General features: G+C 38.3%; 1 protein-coding gene across 1 annotated transcript in view; it reads left to right on the top strand.

Moving 5' to 3' along the window:
- The window catches only part of LOC124288421, a 97,848-nt gene that overhangs the window by 49,877 nt on the left and 20,036 nt on the right, over nucleotides 1–27,935 (top strand). Inside the window, exons 10-11 of the mRNA XM_046724938.1 lie at nucleotides 12,571–12,641; nucleotides 13,208–13,365. Of these exons, the coding sequence (XP_046580894.1) occupies nucleotides 12,571–12,641; nucleotides 13,208–13,365 (229 nt within the window). The remainder of the gene's footprint in view (nucleotides 1–12,570; nucleotides 12,642–13,207; nucleotides 13,366–27,935) is intronic.

Here is a 27,935-nt window from a genome sequence, read left to right as displayed (position 1 = left end):
GTTGTTTAAGGTAGCCCGTGTGTTGTACCACATACTTAGGTTGAGAGAAAAAATGTAAATTGTGAATGGGTTTTTATGAATTTATTGATGTTCCTATAGCTCGCGTATTTACAGGTTGCGCATAAATGCACTGCTATTATTGTACACATGTACTATTGGCCTCAGGGCCACATATACAAATAAATATGTCTGTCTGTCTGTGTCAAAAGTCATAAACATTTAGGAATAACACTCCAAAGCGATTGTACGTGGAATGATCACACAAATGATATAGTTCGTAAAGTTCGCCCTATGATCAGTTGCCTGAGGTGTTTTAAATACGGACTATCACGTAAAACGTTGGATATTATGTATAAGTCCTATATCTTGCCAATATTTGACTATTGTTCGCATATTTGGGATAACTGTACGCCTGAGCAATCGCGTACATTAGAAAATTTACATCTTGATGCACTGAGAACTATATGTGGTGCCGTTCGTGGCACAAGTCATACCAAACTTTTTAATGAAACCAAATCTCAGTCCTTGCAAGATAGAAGGTATTGCCAGAAGTTAACTTTTTTCTATAAGATGTACAACAACCAATTGCCAAAATATCTTTGTGGCCTGATCCCAATCTCCGTCTCCGAAACTTCAAACTAGAGCTTGAGGAATAACTCTGAAATACAAGGAATTTACAGTCGCACTGCCTCTTATGCTAAATCCTTTTTACCTGCCACAATAAATTTATGGAATGCCCTACCAAATTCCAAAGCGTCATGTAATCTCACAGAATTTAAAAACCAAATTACAAAAACTGAAAATAAGATTTACTTTGACCTTAATTATGGCACTCGTTTTTGCCAAATCGTCCACTGCCGCCTCAGGCTCGGATGTAGCGACCTAAACGCCGATAGGTATAACAGACATTTAATAAACAGCCCATGTTGTTCTTGTGGACGTCAGAGTGAAAACGCCCTACACTATTTCCTCACTTGCCGTAACTTTACTCAACCATCTTCTCATGATTGACTTATATATCTACAATGGCTTGTTAGACACACACAACTGTAACTCTCTAACTTATGACTACTTAGAGAATAGTTGTATTTCATGTAATCTGTAGATATATATACATTTTAAAAATATTATATTTATGCAATGGTCAGTATCGATGACGTCAAATCCTCCATTTACATGTTGTATTATATGTTGCATGGGAGCGGTGTTAATATAAGCAGTATGGTTTGTTTCACATTATTTTTCAACTCCACTGTCATGTTTCCGGTTTGGTCGTATGCTTATCGATAGTGTAAATGCACTCTAAATAAAAGCTGTTATGAAAATTATTTACGTTGTGACAACTTACCATAGCTGAGTACATACTTCCATTTGCCTCCGCTTTTGAATAATTGATGTCCTATTTTGGTTGCGATTTCATCAGAGATGTGTTTGTTCAGTTGTGAGAAGGGGATGTCTGGGAAGAACGGTTGTGGTGAGATGTATTTATACAAGAGCTTGTTGACATAAATGAAGATATTTATTTAACTAATCCCGGTCTCTGTTTCATAAATCAATTGGGATAAGTTATATTCGACATAAAACTATATATTTGTTTTGATTTTTGTTTTGTTTGGATAAACATACGACCAAACCGGAAACATGCCAGAGGATATTTTTCGCACGCTCTGCGCATGCGCACAGCGAGTTGAAAAGCAATGTGAAACCAACGAATTGACCAAAAAAAAATTAGTCTTACCTGACACGGTCGTGGAACTGCGAGTTTTTCACAGCCTTTTCCATGTCGCGAATTCTCTCTTCCGGTGCTTTGAGGGAAACTGGGGCGGCTATGGAAATGACGTCTCGCAAAGACTCACGGGAAATAAACTTTGTTGCTGCTTTTTATCTAAATCTAACATTACAGTTTGACAATAGCTTTCCGCGTTATACAAGAAAATAAACATACACTGTAGGCATACAATGTCAGTTGTGTTTTTATAATGATTTAGGTAGTCTCGCGTGGACGTGATCTGGTCGCCATTTTTTTATTTGTTTACATTGCCGACATCAAAGGAGACCGTGAAAGGTGGAAATGAGCAGATTGAATGTGAGTACCCAAAGTGACAACAGTGGGCTGTTATGGGCTTGGGAATCTTTTCATCGCTTTATGGGCACTAATTGTTCCTTCTCAGTGTCAAGCATCAACATGTCGGCCAAGAGATAATTAACGGTGAATAACTGTGAAAACATATTGACGTTACTTTAAAAGGCCTGATCGAGCTTCACGAGTCCTACTCATATTTTTCTCATCAGAACTTGTGTTAATTGCAAATAAGTGTTTTTTCAAAACCCTGTCAGGAGTAGGCTATATAAAAAAATATTTCTGCTGGACGTAAAACTTCATCATGTAATTAATTAACATATTGAGCTAAAAACATGCAAGTGTATTAGACATGCTTATATCATGCTCATTATTGACAGTTCTACACCTAGATGTACGTATACTATTCCCATGTATTATAAGTTTACTTATCTAATTTTGCAGTAGATACTACCAGTTTACCTAATGTCAGTTCAATGTTTCTGAATGAGTGAATTTATTATTACGCCGCACTCAGCAATATTCCAGCTATATGGCGTTATTTATCTAGTTATACCAGTTCATCTATTTTATCATTTTATACCCATTAAAACCATCATTACATATACTTTACACTCATAGCTTTGTGTAATTATTTGTGTTTTCAATTATTAAACCTCTTAGCCTTACAATGCATTGACACAAGTCACGTATAAGATTTGTAAAAGAATCATTGTTTCAATTATTTTATCTACTATTTTGTGGATCCACTGACTTGTTGGAGATTGACAAGAGGCTTGCCTTGATAGTCATTTATAGTACACAATACCATGCTCCTATTTTCATTAAAGGAAATCTTAAAACAATATTTGTTATTCATTTAGCCTTTAATCAAAAACAAGTAAACACTTTATAGATATATAGAATTTTTTTTTTATCTTTGAAAAATATAATCACTAAAAAATGTAACAGTGCGTGGATTCCAATGTAATTATAAGTTGATATGTTTTTCAGTTCCAGGAAAAAGACCCAGTTTTCTGTCCGCACTGCCAATCGTTTGTTTCAAGGAAACAAGGAATCCGCCTGGAATGGACGCCAGTTTTTCATCAGGTTAGTCATCAAAGATACTTCACTTCACAGGTTTCACTTAACGACTTTGCTCTGTCCCCTTGCTATCCACCATATATCAATAATGAATATATTTAATTATTGTATATAAGATATGTAACTGAAAGTGAACAAGTTGTATTACACATTTTACAGTTTTTAAAGTAAATTAAATAATTAAAAATAATATTTGTGTTATTATATTGCTGTGAATGTTTCCTTAGGGGTTGGTAAAACTAAGAAATACCTACAATTTTTCATTCATGTGAAATGTTAGGTTTTGCATGCTTTTCTCAGTTGAGTTGGTCGTTTCAATTTGAAATGAATAAGATCACATATATAATCAGGTGTACATTCAGTGTTTAAACATGATTCTTTTATCTAATTAAAATATGTATGTACCATTTTACTTCTGCTTAGATTTCAATTGGCGATTTGGTAGTAGATGTTACCTTGAATATGAGTACAGTGACAGTAATTATTATTACCACAATTTGCTTCACAATACTAGGTTGGCTACTATTTTCTGGTATCTTTTTTAATCAAATAAGTGACATGTTCAGTGGAAGATACAATATACATGTATAATATATGTTTCTTTTGTGATTGTGAAAAAATCTTTTGATTACATTCACAAATTAGTCGTTCTAATTTTATAATTTCATTGTGATCATATGTACCACTGTGTATGTTTTTGAATATGTATACATGTGTTATTTTGGCTGTTTTTGTAGTTTTACAAAGCATTGTATGTATTGTATTTGCAGGATGATGCAGAGTCTGTGCGGGACGATGAGGATGGCAACGATGTTGTGCAAGACATCAACCAGGACTCATATTCACCCACAGATCTTAAGTAGAACATACACCATCTGGTTTAAACATATTTATTTCATGAAAAAGCAAAGACAGAATTTTCATGAACTGGATTGGTCAACAAGCTCGAAAGAACTTATATAAAGACCGCTCCAATATACATATATATATGAAACAGTATCATGACAAGAAAAGATGATATCTAAAATGAAAGTAGATGGTATGATATCTAGTCGGAAACTTAAAATCATGATGGTTGTATACATTCATGGCATCTGCAGTCGGGATCCATAGTAGTATAGCTTTAAGGAATTATAGATTTTAGTGTATGGCTTGCTCAGTTAAAGCGCCTAGTTTCAATTATAAATAGATGGACTGATTTTAAGATATGTGATTGAATTTGTGGGTCCATGAAAGACGTTCCGTATAAGATTGTTTCTAATGAAAAGCCGTTGGTATAATAAAATGTATTTATTCTTACAGCATCAAATCTGGGACATACAAAGAAATAATGACGTGCATCTTCATTAGGGTGGCAACACAAACAATCTGCTCTTTCTGATATATGTCTGTTGCGTTTGTCAGCGTTGAGATCGCTACATCCTAACCTTAAGCGACAGTGGAGGATTTGACAAACTCTTGAACCTATATTTGGATCGAAATGAATGTCTTTAGCTCTATGACTCAAAGCAGATTTAAAATCATTGATGTCTGTAAGAGATTTAATATTTTACGGTAAAGCATTCCATAAACTTACAGCGTCCGGTAGAAATGAATTGTCATATAGAGCAGTACGGCAGGCAATAGTTTGCAAATGCGATGCGTTACGTAAGGGATAGTTACTGACTTGAGAGACGATGGGAGGGACGAGTTCGTTTAGATAGTGGGGTAATCTGTTATGATACATTTTGAAAAATGTGATTAGTTTAGCTATTCTTCTTCTTTCGCGAAGAGAAACAGGATGTTTCAGCGTAGATTTTATCGTGACTGGTGCCGCGAACAGCTCCACATATCGTACGTAACGCGTCTAAGTGCATGTTTTCCAAGATTGTTGCTTGAGATTTGGTACAATTGTCATAAATATTGCTACAGTAGTCAAAGATCGGAATTATAAACGACGTATACATACGATTTAGGGTGTTTCTCGTTAGTCGATATTTAAGGCTTCTTAAGCAATTTATCATGGGGCTGACTCTCTTAACGATATCGTTTATATGTATATCCCATGTACAATCGTTTTGAAGAGTGATACCTAAATGTTTATGGCTCGAAGTTTCTTCAATTCGAACGTCGTTGAAAAACAAGCTTGGATGAGGATTTGAATTTGGTTTCCTACTGAATAGGACTGTTTTAGTTTTGGATGGGTTGAAATCGATTTTCCCGGTTTTTGCCCAGTTTGCTATTTTTAGTAGATCATTATTCAGACTAAACGCCGCTACGTAAGGGTCATCTATTATTACATAGATAGAAGTATCATCTGCAAATAATCGTATATTACTGTTAATGCCTTCAACAATATCATTTATGTAGACCAAAAACAGAAGTGGTCCTAGAACAGAACCCTGCGGGACGCCAGCTTTACCGGTTTAATATTAGAACTATAACCATTTATGACTACACGCTGGGATCGATATTCTAAATAACTTTTAAACCATTGTAATAGTGAACCATCGATTCCACATGATTTTAGCTTATGCACGAGACCTTTGTGCCAAACTCGATCAAAAGCTTTGCTGATATCGCAAAATACTGCACGTATTTCCTTACCTTCGTCCATTGCCTTGGCTATGAAATTATACAAATATGTCAACTGATTCACGCAAGAGTCCCTGGGATGAAACCTGACTGCAAATTGGATAAGATGTTATTGCCTCTGAGATAGTTGAAAACATGTTTGAATATACATCGCTCAAATATTTTAGATACACAACTAGTTAAGGCTACTGGTCTGTAATTTGTACAATCATTTACACTTCCCTTTTGTGAATCGGTATAACGCTTGCTTCTTTCAAACTGCCGGGAATACGCGTTGTTGAAGTGATAGATTAAAAGTTCCGTTAAAGGGGTGAAATACTGACAGCGATTAATTTAAGAATTCGATTTCCAATGCCGTCGGGGCCGGTTGCTTTCACAGCATTAACACTCATTAAGATATCATATACTTCACTGTTAATAAGTTTAATTTCTGATAGACTATTGATTGTCTTTATATTGATATCGGGGGGTGTTGAATCCGGATTTTCTACTCGCGATTGCCGAGTGAAATAATCATTTAGAGAATCAGTTATATCTTGTAAGTCATCGATTACGACATCATTCAAAATCAACGGGGGAAAATTATAGTTGTTTTTATTTCTCTTCACGTAATTATTGACTAATTTCCACCAACATTTGTCCGTAGTGGATCGATTTATCGTTTCATCTAGTTTATTTGCATAGGCTCTTTTCGCTTTTCGGATAGCCGAGATTACTCTATTTCTACTTTGTCTGAATCGAGCCCAACGGGTAACAGAATTGTTCCTCTTAGCGAGCTGATGATGTCTATTGCGCTTACGTATTAGCGATCTAATTTCGTTATTCATCCAAAGTGGATCAGATGGTCGAATAGTAACAATTTTATTTGGGATATTCGTGTCACAAGTATTCCTTATTATAGTCGTTAATTTGTTTGCTATGTCATCCACGTGGTTGTTTAAGAATAAGTCATTAGTGTCAAGATTATTGATATCAGAAATCATACCATTAACGTCCATATGTTGATAATCATATATTTTACGTTTAAATGTATCACACTTGGGTCTAACAGATTTGATATCAACATATATCGGACAATGGTCACTGCAAATAGGGTCTAACACCCCGCGATCCTGTACATTTTGCATAGAGGATATAAATATGAGATCAATTAAAGTACTGGATTGCGGGGTGATTCGAGTTGGTTTGTCAATAATTTGGGTTAGTCCGTGTAAGGATTCCAATAATTGAATTTTACGATTGCTTTCATTTAAAATATCTACATTAAAGTCGCCAGTAATAACGGTAAATAAGTTAAGATCAACAGCGTTTCCAATTGACTGATCAATTAGTTCCCAGTACGCAATGCTTCGGTCAGCTCTGTAGAAGGTACTTATGAGGTAGGTACGGTGTTTACATTTAACATGAACCCATACGGCTTCAAGTCCAGCAATGTCGAGCTGGTGCATATGCTCCGCATACAAATTGTCTTTAACATATATAGCCACACCGCCCCCGCGACTCCCTCGATCTTTGCGGAATGGAGGTTGAAATCCCGGTATAAGAATATCATCGTTCGGAATGTCTTTATGCAACCACGTTTCAGTTATGCAAATGATATCAAAAGAATTAAACTTCTATAACATCTAATTTGTCTTTGAGACTGCAAACATTTAGGTGGACTATCTTTAAAGTATTTAGTACTGGGCCGGGGTTAGGATGTACGTCTCCACAACAGAGTATTAGAAGAGATGCGATAATACTAACAGATTTGCTGAAAACGCAAAGATGTCTGGACAGAAAAGTGAAAATATTTAGTTTACAAACTGCATATGAGTGTAGCCCGACTGCAAATGTCCCCACTGCCTGTCTGTACTGACTGATGTCAACCGGCATCTATACATTCAAACATTCTATTGTAGGCAGCGGGTAGATGCGCAGCAAAACCATCATGTACTTGTTTTAAATACACACAAAATGTCATTTGTTTCCACATATAAGTTTGCAAATAGATGTCAGAGTCAACTGGGGGAGAGTAAAAGCATCCAATAAAGTCAAATAAGATGTTTTTACAAAAGTAGAGAAAAGAAAGAAAACATGTAAAAGAGAGGAATGGAAAAGTCCACACCATCATTTCGATGTGATGGGGAAATACCATGGTGGAAACAGTATGGGTAATTAAAATGAAATAATCTGTTTGCGGTTGTGGACTGGTTCAAGCCATGCGGTGATCAACTTGGTTATATTTCCCCTTTCTCTGTGGGACAAAACAAATGTCTCAACTTTGGCTCTGCTTCATATGGACGAGATCAGAAGATGGCTGCCTGCTCAGTATGAGTGCAACAGAAGCTTCATGATTGTCAGCAAGTTGCCAAGTCTTTACTTTGTGTGATTGTTAGTGTGTATATGTTGAGATACATTGAGGCAGCTTCAAATGCACATGTATTTGGGCCTATGACCTTTCATACAATAAACATTTGCATTTGAAATCTGTTTATAAATACCACAGCAAGTATGTTATGCCAGCACTAGTTGACCCCATTTTATTGTAAGCATAAAAGGTTGTAAGGGTTTGACATATTGATTATTTGCATATTTATACAAAAGTTGTGTTCTCAAATGCTGAAGATTCCCTCTTGATGTGGCTTCTCTCTCTCTCACACACACACACACACACACACACACACACACACACACACACACACACACACACATACACATACAGCTTTGAATTTTTGGTTGAGGTCTATTGAAATGTGAGCTATTTAAAATAATGAAACAGATGAATCATAACAGTGACAGTGTTACTGTGTTTGTTGTTTTTTTCATGTAAAATGTAATAAATGGAACATTCACAAGTTTTGCAGAATGGTGAGTGAGTGACATAATGTTATATTTGGGATTACACATTCTCAGTAAAATACAGATTATAGTCCTTTTTTTTGTGTTGAGTTGCATCGGAGAATCGAACCCACACCCTCAGTGTCAGGCACCTAATCCAAGACTCAAGTCCTAGAATCTGTATTTAACTGAGAAAGTGTGATCCCAAATATAACATATGTTACATTTGACCACTTTCCAAAATGGTATTGTGTGTGAATTAGCTAAAAGTCTCATCGGCAACCGAATCGTGACTATGAAGGTCGGAAATTTAAATTTGTAAATGTGTACATGAAATAAAAACAAACTTATACACTTAGCTGTCTGCGAAGGACTGTAAAATAACTAGTCTATCACCAATGTACACTAAAAACTAGCATATAACCATAGACACTTTAACAGTACAGTATAAAAATGGGCTATAGATTGGCAACGCCTGAAGGTTGATCAACATATACTGAACAGCAAAAGAAACGCAAGTCTGGATTTTTGTCAAGTTTTTGAATAGAAGACAACCCAAATTATGTCTAATCATTTATTCTATAGAAAACACTGTCAATGTAACAGCTAAAGGTTGCTGTTGACATTGAATTGCAATAAGTTCAAATTGATCACAGTCCGTCAAATGGAGATACCCCTGAACGCGAAAAGCGACAGTCTCTTTAGTAGCGCGTATAGCCACCTTGAGCTTGCACACAGGCCGTGCAACGTGGCCCCATTGAGTTCACTAGAGTCTGAAAGAATGCCTGAGGCAACTGGTTCCGCTCAAACACCAATCTCTATTCCAACTGTGCAAGTGTGATTGGCTGTCTACCTGCAGCAATCCTCCGTCCAATTTCGTCCCAGAATGTCCAATGGGAGCCATATCCGGGGAAAGAAACGTTAATGTTGTTCTGAGCCAGATAATCCATCGACACCCTTGCTGTGTGAGAGCTGCAAACGTCGCTGGCGTTGTTGACGTGCCACAATTGGCCCCACATATGGCCTTCGGCAGTGGATTCCAGCAGCCCGAAGACGACGCCTAATCGTATCGCTTGGCACTGCTCCCATTGACCCAAGAACAAAGGCTGCTGTTACTGTTGCTGCTTGAGTTCGGTTCCTTAGATGAGTGACCCGGATGAACCGATCTTGCGCATGAGTTGTCACTCGTTGCCGTCCGGTACCGGGACGATCAGCAGCAACCCGCTTTGCTGATGACGTTGAGCAAGTCGTGTAATGGTGGTAAGATGACAGCCCAATTGTCTAGCTACAGCGGTTGCAGTGCTACCTCCGTGTAACTTTCCAGTGGCCATTCCCCTCTGCTCAGTCGTTAGTCTAGGCATCGTTTGTGTGGCGTGTAAACCTCCTAGCGTCAATACTGAACTGGTTTTAGACACAAACCGTTATAAAGGATACCTCAGAGTGAAATGCATGCTTTTCATCCATAACCGTCGATGCACGTGCTAAAATTATGGTTTTGCTGCACTGTTGGTGTGTTTGTGCGAATGTTTCGTATGGACGTCAAATTGCATGACATCATTTCATCTGGGATCATTACGGCACTTTACCATGAACGTTCCATAAACATGAACGCTTACCTTCATGAGATTTCATTTTTTCGAAACTTGCGTTTCTTTTGCTGTTCAGTATACTAGGGACTACGTGAACCTACAGTACTTTTGCTTCCTGCATGGACCCTAGCTGAATTCTTTATATATAAACTATCCTGCAAATGTAACAGTAAGGAAATATAGTCCCCCAATCGAACAGCACAAAGCTAAGTTTCATCTAAACTGAAACCAACAGACTTGTCAGTTTCCGGGTACAGAAACCTAGGGGAAACCTACATTATCAAGTATCCGCAACAGCGGAAACTAAGTCATTTTGCTATGAATTGAAACTAAATGGAAACGCATAATGATAGTTTCAGTTGTAGAAACTTGACGGAAACCTAGATTTGTTAGTTTCCGTTTTGTAAACTATGCGGAAACTCTCATTGTCTGTTTCCGTATACTAAAACCTAGCGGAAACCTACTTTACCCAATACCCACTAGGTTTCCGCAAGAATGGAAACTAAGTTTTTTTTGCTGTGTAGGCTGTTTCTTATTCAACATAATAACAACTAGGCTTAATAGTGGTATAGCAACACTGTTTGCTCATATGTTAGTTCTGCCGCCGCATCAAAGAATCGGTTTTCTCAACCAAACTTTTATGAAAGAAGTTCAAGGCATATAAGGCCACCACCTCTCTGATGATAGGCTTTATAAATATTTCGGACATATGACTGGGTCACATTAAAGGTCACGGTCACTCCATATGAAATAGATGGAAATATAAGATAAACCATGTCCATTACCTGAACGCAAATATCTAAGAAACCAGAAGCTCGCCAAAAAACGGACAAACAGCAAAAACAAAAAAATGAAACCTCAACAAACAAAGAAATTAAGTGCATCCCATCATAAACACATACAAAGGCATGTTAAGTGTTTATTATAACAATCACGTCCAAACAGAAACATTCCATGGGTATTTTGATCATTTTAATGACGTGAGTATTTATCACAGAAAATATACTCAATATAAACCATCTCATGGGTTCTGGATCAAACCAACCCTGAATTGAACACCAAATAAGGTAAAGATCGGATTGTCATACTTTCCTAAAGTGCTTAACTGAAACACCGACAACCTGTGCCAAATGTCCATTCTTATCCCGAGGCGTGTAATGCGGGTGTGTGTAGACAGCGGCTCCTCTGTCTGGAGGTCAGTCCATAATCATTTTGTTTCCGGAGCACAACTCAAAAACCGTTCAATATGTTTCAACAATACCTGGCCAATATATAAAGCAGATCCCGAAGTGGTGACTACTGCTATTTGCAGACTTTTGACAGTTTAATTTTCCTGGAAACAATTTGGATTGCTTTCAAGATTGAGGGGGTTGGATTTTGTTTCCGGGCACCGCTCGAAAACTTCAAAGACTTTCCATCCCAACCTGCTACACGCAGTAACCAATGGCGCCTTTTGCTATTTAGGAATTTCAAAGAAATGAATTTGTTTCCTGTTTCCATGGCAATACGTATGACTCTGTCCATAGTAATGTGTTTCTCAGACCATTATCTGTAAAACTAATTGGTATTCTTTCATGAAACTGTGCGCACACGAAGACCGGGTTGGTAAATGGTGCCCATGCTCCTTGGATTGTTAGGATCTTATGTTTTGTCCGTTTCAATTTCCAAGTTTGATTTTGATTCATACTTTTGAAACTTTGTACTATTTCATGAAACGTCCGTAAACAAAACCAAGGTTGTCAACTGCTGCATTGTGCTAATCGGGATTTTCAAAATTTGTATTTTTTCCTGTGTATTCTTGACACAGAAGTACAAAGATATTAACCCTAAGTTCACGTTATTGTTTTTATAGGTCAATAACTATTCTTGCATGCGGACATAAAGATTAGACAGAAATTCTCTCATAAAGTTGGACTTTAAGTAACTCTCAAATGATTGTTTTCTTTCAAATTTTGTAAGGGCTAGGATATTTGCCATCTTCTCTTGTACCTGAAATGACAACCAACGTCACCTTATCGTTAAACATGTACTGGAACATTTATGTATCCAAAATAAACCCGAATGTTCAATATAGTGTTCATACATAACAACACTTTTGTCATGTTCATATCTAGATCTTTCACAAACTAACATGCATGTATTTCCAGATTGTATATTCTGGCTGTATTCACAGAATATTATAGAAATATTGTAGCAACACTTATGCTTCAATGTTTTCATAGGTCATGGCTGAGGTCAAAGTCATTCAACCGAAGGTGCTTTCACATGACAATGACTGAATAGGGCATGTAGTTTTTAGGAATTCTGGAAGCGAAGTAATAATTGATTATAACATTCTTCTATTATCTGAGTTATTATGCACTTCCTTTAAGTGTCTGTTTTGATGATATATTTTTGAAATGGTCATAACCGTTTTCCTTGCAGCTTTCGATGCTGGAGCAGAACTTGGAGTAGAGTTTTCTGTGGATGTACAGACTGTGAAATCATCAGTGTCAGTAAGTAAAATACCAAATCGCATGTAAAGATACTTTGTGTAGTGAAAAGGGGAAACTACCATTCTTAGGAGAGCGAGTGTGTTAATATTTATCGTCACATCGGCAATATTTCAGCCATATCGTGACGATAACAATCAATTATCATCAATAAATTTATGAATTAAAAAACCTGTTCACGAAGAATAGTAAAAATACTAGAGTATCACAGAGAATGTAAAACTAGCAGGTAAACATAAACAAATATTATTATAGAGAACTATACAAAATAAAAATGGGCTATAGATCCCCAGCAAATGAAGGTAGATGGCCATACTCATTCTCAGGAGACTTTCAGTGCATGACATTAAGACAAGTTGAACAATAAGCAAAATGGGTAGACACATTACACAATGACTGGAAATGGGCTTCATACCTTGTACTCACAGACATGAGCTCCCATGAACCGTCTCGCTGCCTCGTTGGATTAAGTGCAACAAATAACATAGTGGTTCTCTGAACCAACATTATGTTACTACAAACATTGAACATAACAATGATACATGTTTTGTTGTTCTGTTATACATTAGACAAGCATAGGTCCATTTGTTGCCGGAAAAGTCGAAGCTTCTTTGGGTGTATCTATCGGTGTTGCATCTGCTGGAATAACCCTCACTGGATGGCTGATGAAAACACGTTTTCCTTACGTACTGGAGATGAACTACGCAAAAGTACCAATAGTTGCCACGTGAGTACATTTGTGTGATCACTGCATTGTAGCAAGGGTTGGATAATGTTCTTGATATAGTTTTTGTGATATAAGGCCCTCGCGACGATATCAGAGTAATGCTTATGATTATCATTATATAATTGATATTCTGATACTGAGTTTCATACCCACCTCCTGAAATATATATATATATATATATATATATATATACACCCTCCTCCTTGCAAACTACTGAGAATACACGTTTTGGTGAGTAATATATTTATCAGTGCAGGATCCAACTCTCGAATGATGCAAGAAATGAAACATGAGAACCACACTGTCCAAAAGCACTCGAGTCCAACTTCCTTTAAAAACACCCGAAGTATGGTTTATTCCTGACATACAGTGGAAGTCATTCCACAGAGCTGCACTAGTATACAAAATGGAGATTCTGCATCACTTCCTCTTATGGCATTACTTGACATAAATAATGTGAGTTGAGTTGAGTTGGGCTTTACGTCATATCGGCATTATTCCAGCCATATAGTGACGAGAACAAGTCTGCATTAATATACATTGTAAGTTCAAAGTGGTTTCGTTTCAAAGACATACATTCATTACATTGTCTTTTTAGAACAGAGAATGTCATAGCACTAAATTGAAAAGCAGGTAAATTCGTTAGTGACATTACACAGTTACATTATATGACATAGATCAACTTCCCTCAGGTAGTTCAGTATCAGATGAGCGCTCACGCTGGAGAACAGATCTTTCAGATTGGTTGCGTGATAATGCGAGTCCCTTGTAGATGTAAAGTCCACACAGTCAAGCAGAATATGTTTGACGGTGAAAGCCTCATCGCAGGAGAGACATATGGGGGGTCCATCCCCATCCGTTTTTAGCAGATAGTCATGTGTAAACCGACTGTGGCCAATACGACATCGTCGTAAAATTACCTCATCACGTCTTGACTGGCAACCCAAGTAGGTATAACCGATTGTTGGCTTCAATTCATGGAGTTTGTTTCTTCCTACTTGAGTGTCCCACCTTTTTTGCATCAGGTCCCGAGTATAGCTTTTGATAGTGGGTTTGAAATCACTGTACGGGATTAGCAGTGGAGAAAGGGGCTTTTCAAGAGCTGCTTTAGCTGCAGCATCGGCCTTAGTGTTACCTGCTATGCCGACGTGACCCGGCAACCAACAGAGGATGCTGTCACATTGGCCAGTAGAAAGGTCGTTGTACAGTTCTAATATATCCAGGATGATTGGGTGACTTTGGGTCACGTTTAGAAGTGCTTGAAGGCAGGATAGTGAATCTGTAAATACGATGAAGTTTTTGGAATGATTTTGCTGTTGAATGTAGGTCAAAGCTGAGTAGATAGCTTTGGCTTCAGCGGTGAAAATGGAACTGTTGTCGGGGATCCTAGAGGAGACAGTCTTGGCTCCAATGACTGTAGCGCTGGCAACTTGGCCATCGTCCTTGGATCCGTCTGTGAAAATGGATCTGTGAGTGTTATACTTCGAACGTAGCTGGTTGTATTCCTGTTGGAACACCAAGGGATTTGTTTCAGACTTTTTGAGTTTGGTGAGGGTAAGAACGACCTGTGGTTTCACCATTTGCCATGGTGGTGAGGACAGAAGTCGGTATGGTGCAATGATGTTGAGATCAATTTTAGCTGCAGATATGTGTGGTTTGATCCTGATTCCAAGTGGTGGAACCAGGCTTGGCAGTTTAGGAAATAGGTTTTCATAGAGCGGGTTGAAAACACAATTGTATGCTGGATTGGACTCATTTGAACGTAGCTAGTGATATACTGCAGTGAGAGTTTAATGCGGCGTTGTTCAAGGGAAGGTTCATTGGCCTCCGCATATAGACTGTCTACCGGAGAGGTCCTAAAAGCTCCCAGGCAGAGCCTCAGCCCTTGGTGGTGGATAGAGTCTAATTTTTCTAAATTGCTTTTGCAGGCTCCACCGTAGACAATGGAGCCATAATCTAGTTTACTGCGAACTAATGATCTGTACAAGTGAAGAAGGGTGGTCTGATCCCTTCCCCATTCTGTATTTGAAACTACTTTCAGCAAGTGTAGAGCCTTCAAGCACTTTGTTTTTTTATGTGTGGTAAGAATGTCAGGTGGCGGTCGAATATGAGTCCAAGCAATTTGGCCTCTTCTACTACCTTGATGGGAGTACCATCTAAAGTTAGGTCTGAATCCTTGTGTGGTTTGTATTTACGACAAAAGTGAATAGAATTTGTTTTGGATTTTGAAAACTTAAAACCATTTACATTGGCCCATTTTTGGATTTTGTTAAGGCAGAGTTGTAGCTGCCTTTCTATTGCTTGCATGTTCTTACCACAACATGAAATATTGAAGTCATCCACGAAAAGGGACCCATCAACGCAACTGTTCAGAACGTTAGTGACGCTGTAAATTTTTATGCTAAAAAGTGTGACAGAAAGGATGCTGCCTTGGGGGACGCCCTGATCTTGGTGGAAATAGTCAGACAGTGTGGAACCCACCCGAACTTGAAATTGTCTGTTATTTAAAAACCGAGATATGAATTGAGGTAGTCTACCCCTCAATCCAAACTCGTGTAAATCTTTTAGGATACCATGTTTCCACGTTGTATCATATGCTTTTTCTAAGTCGAAAAAGATAGATTCTGCATGTTGTTTGTTGACAATGGAGTTTTTGATGAATGATTCCAGACGCACCAGATGGTCAATGGTACTTCGGTTTTTTCGGAAACCACATTGGAGGTCACTGAGGAGGTTATTGGTCTCCAAGTACCAGATTAATCGATTGTTGACCATGCGCTCCATGGTTTTGCAAACGCAGCTAGTTAGTGATATAGGACGGTAGTTTGAGGGATCAGTTTGATCGCGACCGGGTTTTGGTATAGGGATGATAATGGCATTGTGCCACGAAGGGGGAAAGTGTCCGGATGTCCAGATGTCATCAAATATATTTAGGAGTGTTTCCAAGCCTGTGTCAGGGAGGTGTTTCAGAAGCTGATAATGGATTTCATCAGCTCCTGCCGCAGTGTCGTGAGCCTGTCCTAGGGCAGTACGTAATTCATGGAGGGAAAACGTTTCATTGTAATCCTCCCCATTATCAGAGTTAAAATTGACTGGTTTCTTTTCTTCTTGGGTTTGATATTTCTGGAACTGAGGGTTATAATTTGATGAGGAGGAGTGGTTTGCCAAAGTTTCGCCAAGTTTGTTTGCAATTTCAGATTTATTTGTTAGAAGGGAGTCACCATCTTTCAGGTGGTGAACTCCTGATTTTGACCCTTTGCCCTTGATCTTTTGAATCATGTTCCACACCTTGGACATGGGTGTGCGGGAGTTGATTTTTGACACATATTTCCTCCATGACCGGCGTTTAGTTTGTTTGAAGGTACGTTTTGCCCTGGCATTTGTCATTTTAACAGCATTCAGGTTATGCACTGTAGGATGTTGTCGGAAATATTTTTCCGCCTTCTTCCTATTTTTCCTAGCTTGTTTGCAGTTTGTATCAAACCATGGTTTGCGTATGTGCGGGTTTGCAGAGGACTTAGGAATACTTTTGTCTCCGATGGCATTTAGGACGTCTGAAAATAGTTCCATGGGGTCAGGAACATTCCTGAAGTTGTCCGGCTTAAGTTTTTCTGAACATAGGGTTGGGAATAAAGGCCAATTGGCCTTAGTTCATCCGTGGGGTTGATAGGAGTAAGAATTGTTGGGAAGTGGTCGCTTCCACAAAGGTGGTCATGGACCGACCATTCGAACTCATTTAAAAGATTAGAATCTGTAAGTGATAGATTGAGAGCAGAGTATGATCCAGTGGCAGGATGGAGGTAGGTGTTTGATCCATCGTTGAAGATGCATATATCATTATTTGAGAGAAACTCTTCAAGTACCTTTCCCTTACTATTTGTATCAGTACTCCCCCCATAGGGGGTTATGGCCGTTGAAGTCGCCCATGATTATGCAGGGCTTCGGGAGTTGATCATATAAGTTCTGAAGATCTGATAGGCGTACAGTTGAGGTGGGAGGGAGATAGAGGGAACATAGTGTAAACCCTATGTTCAGAGTCATGCGGACAGCAACAGTTTGTAGGTTGGTTTTAAGTGGAACAGGGCTATGAAGGATGCCCTGCCTCACCAGGATAGAAGTGCCTCCTGTAGCTTTTACACCGGGAGGAGAAAAGGAGTTGTAGGAACTGTACCGACGGATGTCAAATTTATTTTTAGGTAGGTTTCTTGAAGACAAAACGCGGATGGTTTGAAGTCTTGAATCAATAACTGTAATTCATTATAATTATTCTTAAGTCCGCTGCAATTCCATTGGATCATGTTTTGTGGATTCATGGTGCTTCCACTGGTGACATGTCACGTGAACGTGAGAAAGCGTTAGATGAACTCCTATTGGTGTCAGGTGGAGTTGGAGTTACCTCCATATCCAGAGGGCCAAAGGAGTTATGGACCTCGATGGGGACCTCTGAAGGAGAGGTGGCCTTTGGTTTTGTGTTTGGCAGTTGTTCAAGTTGTTTTAGTCTCTCTAGCCTCTTTCTTTCCCTTTTTCTGCGCGCAGTTTCTGTTTCTGGTTTTGGCATTTGTTCTGGTGTTTGTGATTCAGAAGTTTTGGCGTTGGAGATGGAGTGGCTGAGATAGGCTGAGTTGTGTTGAGTTCAGTTGGCTGAGAAGACGTGACCCTTGTCAGGTCGGTCTGACATGAGATGGTTGCAGTAGTGATGGTAGGACGGGAGACAGCAGAAGAGTAGGTGATGGTTGAAGGGGCTGCAGTTAAACTTGCAACCCTCTTCTTTGCTTCGTGAAAGGAGATATTTTCTTTGTGTTTGATCTTTAGTATCTCGGATTCGCGTTTCCACACTTGGCAGAACTTGGAAGAGGCCATATGGTTACCACCGCAGTTTGGTAAATAATGTCCCCACCGATGGTTGGAAAATCCGAAAAACGGCGTCGACCATCATTCGATGTCCCCCCTATTTCATATCGGAGTCTTAAAATCTGTCGCCCATTTCGTGAGTGAGTTATGATTTAAAGTCACATCGGCAATATTTCAGCCATATCGTGACTAGTTCGAAATTCATAATAAATACATATAATATATAAAACCCTGTCAACGAAGGACAGTAAAATTACTTAAAGTAAAAAAGTAGGAAAATATATTTGAACAATACAATATAAAAATGGGCTATTGATCGCCAACAACTGACGGTAGATCACCATACCAGGGCCCATGGGGACTTACGTTACTTTTGCTACCTGCATGGACCCTAGTTAGATTTACACCATCCCTTCAGCCATTGGCGACAGAAGAGAAATCTAGCCATAAATTAAAAGCACACATATTCTACGATTAAATACGTGGCAAGCCCAAATTTACTCTAAACGTGTTGTTACTTAGGAGAAAAATAATTTTACAATACTTCAACCCCCTTTGAGGGTACAACAATCCAAGTTGATAATCTAAACTACCAATTATAAAACCTTATCTATTTACAAAACATATAAAAAAATTCATTTAACAGATCTATCTCTTTTAAAAAATCAATGATTAAATGATAATTAACATTACTAAAAAGGTCCTTTACTGTTTTGACATTAAAATATCTATCCCTTATGATGGAGAATTCAATACAGTCAAGCACGACATGCTTGACCATGTTTCTCTCATCACAAGGGATACAAAACGGAGGATCCTCACCTTTCAATATGTATGCATGAGTATATCTTGTGTGACCAATACGACATCGTCGTATGATGACCTCTTCAAATCTGGACTGACAACCCAAGTAGGTGTAACCGATAGTTGGTTTTATTTCATGTAATTTATTGATACCTACTTCAGGGCCCCACTTCTTTTGCATCAGACCACGGATATAAGATCTAATAACAGCTTTGTAATCAGAGTATGGGATCAGAAGTGGTGTCACAGATTTGTTGAGTGCTGCCCTTAGCAGCAAGATTGGCCATTGTGTTCCCAGAAATGCCAACGTGGCTGGGTAACCAACAAAAGACGATGTCGCATTGGCCAGTAGCAAGCTCATTATAGAAGTCAATAATTTCTAATAAACCCATTTCGTGAGAGAGTCTAAGTACCTGTATAGCTTCTATGTATTTGGACCACTTTCCAATATCCCCGTGGGCTGTAGTAATTTTTATCCATTATGTGTTTTATTATATTTCCCTTTAATACAACTGTGCCCATACGCGTAAGTCGCCACACCATCCTCAGCAATCCATCTTTTTGTATCCATCGGTGACAACGATGTTTTGTTCAACCTACTTATATCGACGTGCACTGGTCTGTTGAATTTGAGGCAACTCTTGGTCATGTGCAGCGCTACTAAGTTATCGTCGAATATTTTACTTCTGTTGAAGGCCAGGCTCGCTTTCTTCCTCATGAGATCTAGCTAACTTCACGCACTTTCTTAACTTCTCCATCATTTTGTCAAATACGGAGTTGTTCATGAGCTTAAGTCATAAGGGATACCTGTTTCAATGTTAAAACTGTTAAGGATCTTTTTATTACTGTTAATTCTCATTTAATTATTGTTTTTTTAAAAGAAATTGACTTAATGGATGAATTTTGAATAATATGCTGTGTACATATCTGTATTTTAATTATTGGTAGATTTGATTAATAACTTAGATTGTTAGTGGCTGTACCCTCAAAGGGGGTTGAAGTATTGTAAAATTAATGTCCTCCTGAGACGGTACGTAAGTCCCAAAACATTTCAAGTAAATTTAAGTATACCAGGTGTTTTAATCGTAGTATTTTTGTCATTTTAATGTATGGCTAATTCTCGGTATAAACGCCAACAGCTGAAGGGATGGTGTAAATCCAGCTAGGGTCCATGCAGGTAGCAAAAGTAATGTAAGTCCCCATGGCTCCTAGTATGGTGTTCTACCTTCAGTTGTTGGCGATCTATAGCCCATTTTTATATTGTGTTGTCCCCTAAAGTTAATACGTTTTAGATTCAATTACTAGTTTTACATATATATCTGTGATACTCTAGTTGCTTTACTGTCCTTTGTTGGCAGGTTTTTATAATATCTATATATATTCTTTTTCAATATCAAATGTTCTCGTCACGATATGGCTGAAATATTGCCAATGTGACGTTAAATCTTAAATCACTCACTCACTCATAAGCTTAAGTAGAATCTTTTCAAAATCACTGATGGCACATTTTCTTAAATCCATGTTCAGTCCATGTTAGGTTCCATCCAAGGATCGAACTTCAGAGTTCTATGTATTTTCTTTAGCTTCATGTCCTCCTGAGAGGATACGTAAGTCCCAAAACTTTCAAAGTCAATTTAGTGTAACCATGCTTTTTAAGCGTAGAATATTTGTTATTTTAAATTATGGCTAAATTCCCTTCCATCGCCAGCTGCTGAGGGGATGGTGTAAATCCAGCTAGGGCTCATGCAGGTAGCAAAAGTAGTGTAAGTCCCCATGATCCCTAGTATGGTGATCTACCTTCAGTTGTTGGCGATCTATAGCCCGATTTTATATTGTGATGTTTTGAAATGCTTTAACATTATACACTGAACTCAAACTAGTTTTAATCCACTTGTGATATTCTAGTCGTTATACTGTCCTTCGCTGGCAGGTTTATAAATTAGTACACATATGTTTATTCTTAGTAAATAACTTTTTGTCGTCACAATATGGCTGAAATATTGCCGATGTGACGTTAAATATTAACTCACTCACTCACTTTAGCTTCATACCGAACGACAAGTACAGCTGCAGGTTACGATAGTGCACGATGTATTTAGTGTTATCCATCAAGTTTGCTATGAGTTTTTCCACGCTTGCAAGTTTCACTGATATTCGGCCATCCAGTCTGTCAACGATTAATCGTTCGGGAACGAGGAGATGATTGTTGTGTGACTCTTGTCAATCTCTGGGGTATTTCAGGTCAGCTTGAGTATGTAGGCTTTGTTCGACGTAATACTATTGACGTGAACAACAGGGGAAATCCATTAAAATCCCCCCGTGGGTAAAGACGGACTCATAACCCAGCCGTATAGCTTCGAGCACGTTTTTTTTGAATATCTAGCACACGTCAGTGAGCAGCACTATGTCGGTTTTCAAGTACAGATTCTGGAAGACTGCTCAGACTTTCAATCTGTGTATAATGAAATTGACCATTTTTTCAGTCATAAATAAATTGATCTTACGTACGCCTTTCTGAGCGTTGCTTATTCTGTGTACAATTGTTCAATTACCTTCGTGTCCAAAGGGGGCGGTGGGGTAGCCTAATGGTTAAAGCATTGGCACGCCGAAGTCGGGTTCGAATCCCCACATGGGCACAATGTGCGAAGCCCATTCCTGGTGTCCCCCGCCGTGATGTTGCTGGAATATTGCTAAAAGCGGCGTAAAACCAAACTCAGTCAGTCGTGTCCAAAGACGTTCACAGCCAAATTGTTCAGATTTCCAAACCTTGTCAAGTTGTAGATAGGCGTGGGTTAAACTAAGCCATCCCAGTTAAGTCCGTCCTCTGTAGGAGTGAGTGAGAGAGTGAGTTGATATTTAACGTCACATCGGCAATATCTCAGCAATATCGTGATGAAAACAATTGATACAATACAAAATGAAAACATTTTGAAGAATAAAACCTGTCGGCGACGGACAGTATTAATACTAGGGAATCACAGATACGAATATAAAACTAGCATGGAAAACTAAAACATTTTAATTAAAGCAGACAATATAATATAAAACACGGGCTATAGATCGCCAACAACTGAAGGTAGATCACCATACTAGGAACCATGGGGACATACATTACTTTTGCTACCTGCATGGACCCTAGTTGGATTTACACCATCCCTTCAGCCGCTGGCGATGGTAGGAAGATTTAGCCGAAATTTACGATAACAAAAATACTACGATTAAAAGTATGGTTAAGCGAAATTGATTTGGAAAGTTTTTGGGACTTACGTACCCTCTCGGGGGGACAATAAATTTACGCTACTTCAACCCCCATTTGAGGATACAGCCACAAACAATCTAAGATGAAAATCTGAACAATTATAAAACTTTATCTATTTACAAAACATACATCAAAATTCATTTAAGATATCTTTCTCTTTTAACAAATCAGTGATTAAGTGATAATTAACATTATTAAAAAGGTCCTTTACTGTTTTGATATTGAAATATTTATCCCTCATGATGGAGAATTCAACACAGTCAAGCAGGACACGAAAGTCCTGTAGACACGAAAGAGAATCGGAAAAGATTATGCATTGTTTATATTTACGGTGTTTATTAATATATACTGGCCACATAAAGACTATGGACTTGTAATGTGTTACTGCACGTGCGGCCTGTGCAGCTGCACACAACATGTGAAATTGCTGTCACTGTCGAAAGCTTGATCTTTCTTCATTCAAACGTTCACAAATTAACATGAAAAGTCACATGCACATCAAGCCAAGATTAACATCTGCTCAACGTTATGAAGCCATTGGAATGGGTCGAGCAGGTGGCAGCACATTTCCAATGCCATCGTAACACGATATCTGCATTTGTCAGGCGTTATGGAAACAGTAATGACGTCGCCGACCACCCACGTTCTTGGCGTCCCCGAGTAACGATGCCAAGACAGGACAGATGGATTCGGGTGACTCATCTCAGACTCAGGTTCCAGACGGCAGTGACCACGTCCCAAACCATTCCCCAGGCCTTCAATGTTCATTTATCTATGCGTCGTCGATGCACTGCTGTGCTTCACGAGCATAATGGTCATACCCGTTATTGACTGACTTCGACGTGTGACCCCCTACACAATTGTGAACTTCTGACGTCATCGTTACGGATATTTATCATGTTCTTTTGACATGTTGTTGTGGCTCGATACTTCAGCTTATAAAGTGTCGACATCATTTCGTCTTTTCCGTGTTGTATTCCAATTCTGAAGGAATTTTCTGTTTGCAGAGTTTCTTTATGTGGCTAGTATATTTAAGAGCTGTTAATATGGCGTTAGCTTCTGCTGTGAAAATTGAACTGTTATTTGGTAGTCGAGAAGAAATTGTTCGGGATCGAATGACAGTGGCACATGCCACCGCGCCATCATCCTTGGACCCATCTGTAAATAAGGATTTGTATGCATCATATTTCGTTTTTAATTGATTATATTCTTATTTATATTGTAATTCATTAGTTTCCAATTTCTTACTTTGTCAGAGTTAAGTCAACTTTAGGCCTCACCAGTTGCCAAGGAGGAGAAGAAAGAAAACGGGAAGGAGATATATTTTGCAGCTCAATGCCGGCAGCAGAAATGAATGGGTTAATTCTTTGCCCAAAAGGTGGAACAAGAGCAGACATTTTGTTGTATAAATCCTCATAAAGAAGATTGAAAACACAGCTAAATGCAGGATAAGAATCATTAGAATATAGAGTTTGTTACATACTGTAATGATAATTTGATACGACGTTGGTTAAGGGATTGCTCATCGGCCTCAACATAGAGACTGTCAACAGAAGTTCTTTAAGACCCAAGACAAAGTCTTAGGCCTTGGTGGTGGACAGAATTCAGTAGTTTTAGTTTGTTTTTTGCAGGGTCAACCATATACAATGGCGCCATAATCAAGTTTAGATCGCACCAATGATCTGTATAAGTGAAGGAGGGTAGTTTGATCCCCTCCCCACTTAGAATTGGAAACAACCTTTAACAAATCGAGTGCCTTCAGGCATTTAGCTTTACAGGATTTCATATGTGGCAAGAAGGTTAAATGAGAATCGAAAAATAGACCCAAGAACTTGGCCTCCTTGACAACTTTGATGGGAGGGCCATTTCAAGAAAGTCCTGGGTCGTTATGCGGCTTATATTTTTTACAAAAGTGTAGTCAATTTGTTTTTGACTTGGAAAATTAAAAACCTTTCAAGACACCATTTATTTATTTTATTTATACACATCTGCAGTTGCCGTTCAACACTATGCATATTTTAACCGCGACAAGAAATACTAAAATCATCCACAAATAATGACCCGTCAATTGAATCAGTTAAAACCTTGGATAAACTGTTGATCTTAATGCTAAACAGTGTGACTGACAAAATACTTCCTTGTGGGTCGCCCTGATCTTGATTATTATTGTCTGACAGGGTTGAACCCACTCGGACTTGAAATTGCCTGTGTGTTAAAAGCCGTGATATAAAAAGAGGTAAACGACCCTTTACACCAAAATCATGTAAATCCTTTAAAATGCCATGCTTCCAGGTTCTATCGCATGCTTTTTCAAGATCAAGAAGATCGATACTGAGTCATTGGTGTGAGTGAATTAATTTTGGAGACATAGTTTCTCCAAGATTGGCGCTTGTTTTGTTTATATGCCCGGCGTGCCTTTGCATTTGTACATTTGTAATTTTAGCATTATTCAAATTATGAGCTGTAGGATTTCGGCGAAAATATTTTTCTACCTTCTTCCTACATTTCTGGCTTGTTTGCATTCATTGTTAAACCATGGTTTACGAATATGAGGACTCGTAGAGGTCTTAGGAATTTTTTGTTCAGCAATTTTATTCAGCCGAGTGGAGAACAAATGTATGGGATCTGATACATTTTTAAACTTGCCCGGTATTAATTTTTCCAAACACATTGTTTCAAACAAGGACCAGTTGGCCTTTGGGAAAATTCCAACGTGATGAAGTTGGATCATCACCCGGTTTGATAGCTTTTAGGACAGTAGGGAAGTGATCACTTCCACAAAGGTCATCATGAAAGGTCATAAAATCCTCAATGACCTTGCCTTTATTGCTTGCACTATATCTTCCAGATTACCCAATGACAGTTCAATTTTCACTGCAGAAGCAAGCGCAATACTTACAGCTCTTAAATGTATTCATAAACATCCTAAATATAAACAATATATAATATTTTCCGACTCTCTCTCTTGCCTTCAGGCTATTAAAAATCTTTCTTGCAAACATCCACTTTTATTAGAAATTTTAGAATTATATAATGATCTTGCTACTTGCCAATACGACATCGTCCTCTGTTGGTTACCCAGGCACGTTGGTATTTCTGGGAATACTTTGGCTGATCTTGCTGCCAAGGCAGCACTCAACAAATCTGTGACACCACTTCTTATTCCATACTCTGATTACAAAGCCAGCATTAGAACTTACATCCGTGATCTGATGCAGAAAAAGTAAGACACTCAAGTAGGTGTTAATAAATTACATGAAAAAAAACTATATTGGCTACACTTACTTGGGTTGTCAGTCCAGATTTGAAGAGGTCATCATGCGACGATGTCGTATTGGTCATACCAGATATACTCATGAGTACCTATTGAAAGCTGAGGATCCTCCGTCTTGTATCCCTTGTGATGAGAGAAACACGGTCAAGCATGTCCTGCTTGACTGTGTTGAATTCTCCATCATAAGGGATAGATAGTTTAATGTCAAAACAGTAAAGGACCTTTTTAGTAATGTTAATTATCATTTAATCATTGATTTTTTAAAAGAGATAGACTTGTTAAATGAATTTTGATATATGTTTTGTAAATAGATGAGGTTTCATAATTGGTAGTTCAGATTTTCAACTTAGATTGTTTGTGGCTGTATCCTCAAAGGGGGTTGAAGTAGCGTAAAATTATTGTCCTCCTGAGAGGGTACGTAAGTCCCAAAAACTTTCAAAGTAAATTTAGGCTTACCACGTTTTTAATCGTAGAATATGTGTGCTTTTAATTTATGGCTAGATTTCTCTTCTGTCGCCAATGGCTGAAGGGATGGTGTAAATCCAACTAGGGTCCATGCAGGTAGCAAAAGTCCCCATGGTTCCTAGTATGGTGATCTACCTTCAGTTGTTGGCGATCTATAGCCCGTTTTTATATTGTATTGTCTTCGTAAATAAAATAGTTTTACATGTTCATGCTAGTTTTAGACTCCATCTGTGATACTCTAGTTATTTTGCAGTCCTTCGATGACTGATTACTTAGCAACTTTAATTTATTGTTTATATAAAACATTTCTCGTCACTATAAGGCTGAAATATTGCCGACAATACAATACAAAAACCGGCTATAGATCGCCAACAACTGAAGGTTGATTACCATACTAGGGACCATGGGGACTTACAGTACATTTGCTTCCGTGACCCTAGCTGGATTTACACCATCCCTTCAGCCGTTAGCAATTTAGCAAATCTAGCCATACATTAAAAGAACAGGTATTCTACGATTAAAAAAGTGGAACGTTTTAATTTACTTCGAATGTTTTGGGACTTACATGCCCTCTCAGGAGGACAATAATTTTACAGTACTTGACCCCCCTCGAGGATACAGCCAGTAACAATCTTAGTTACTAATTCAAACTTCCAATCTTAAAATATTTATGTATTTACAAATCATTTAACAAATCTAATTCTTTTAAAAATGCAATAATTAAATGTGAACTGATACTATTAAAAATATCCTTCATAGTTCGTGATTTATCCCTTGTGATGGAATACCCAACACAGTCAAGTAAGACATGCTCGACCGTGATTCTTTCATCACAATTGCAAGGGATACAAAATGGAGGATCCTCACCTTTCAATAGGTATTCATGAGTATATTTTGTGTGGCCAATACGACATCGTCGTATGATGACCTCTTCAAATCTGGACTGACAACCCAAGTAAGTGTAACCGATAGTTGGTTTTATTTCATGTAATTTATTGATACCTACTTCGGTGTCCCACTTCTGCATCAGATCACGGATGTAAGTTCTAATGCAAGCTTTGTAATCAGAGTAAGGAATAAGAAGTGGTGTCACAGATTTGTTGAGTGCTGCCTTGGCAACAAGATCGGCCATTGTATTCCCAGAAATGCCAACGTGCCTGGGTAACCAACAGAAGACGATGTCGCATTTCTATTAAAAGTGGAGATAACGGTGGAATGTACAAAGAACACAAAGTAAAAGTATTGTGCAAAGTAAGCCGAATAGCAATGGCTAGAAGATTATATTTAGTTGAACACCACTATGGATGATATTCTGTCTTACTAATATAGTGGATCCTCCAGTCGCTTTATGCCCCGGAGGAGAATATGAATGATGACATGTGTACTGCCTTAAATCAAATGTATCAGTGTGTTTAAGATAGGTCTCTTGTAAACAGAGTGACAACGATTTAAAATCCTGAACCAACAATTGGATTTCATTAAAACTATTTCTATGTCCTCTACAATTCCACTGTATTATATTTTGCAAATGATTCATGACTTGGGAGCATTTATTGGCGACCTACTACGCCTCGGCTTTGTAGGCGATAAACGCCCCGTCCCATGATGGATGTGTTAAGTTACATCCATATCTTCGAGGGATCCAAATTTATTATAAAGCTGGATCTCATCTTTTGAACCCTTAGCAAGTCTATCACTTTGGTTGATTCTGTTTAACTTTTGATTTCCTTTTACAGTTTGTTTAACTGGAGCTTCATTTACAGTTTTGGAGGAACACGAACGTGTTTTATGTTTTACATGAGCAGTTTCACTGTTAGTTTTCCTTGTATCTGATTGTGTCTTAGGGTATGCCGAACCCTTCTGTGAAGAAGACACAGATCGAGATTGAGAGGACACCAGTGTAGCTGGTAACAAGTC

This window comes from Haliotis rubra, unplaced genomic scaffold (assembly GCF_003918875.1).
Source record: "Haliotis rubra isolate DU_JTF1 unplaced genomic scaffold, ASM391887v1 Scf418, whole genome shotgun sequence".
NCBI classification, from domain to species: Eukaryota; Metazoa; Mollusca; class Gastropoda; order Lepetellida; family Haliotidae; genus Haliotis; species Haliotis rubra.
This window is presented reverse-complemented; position numbering and strand designations above follow the sequence as displayed.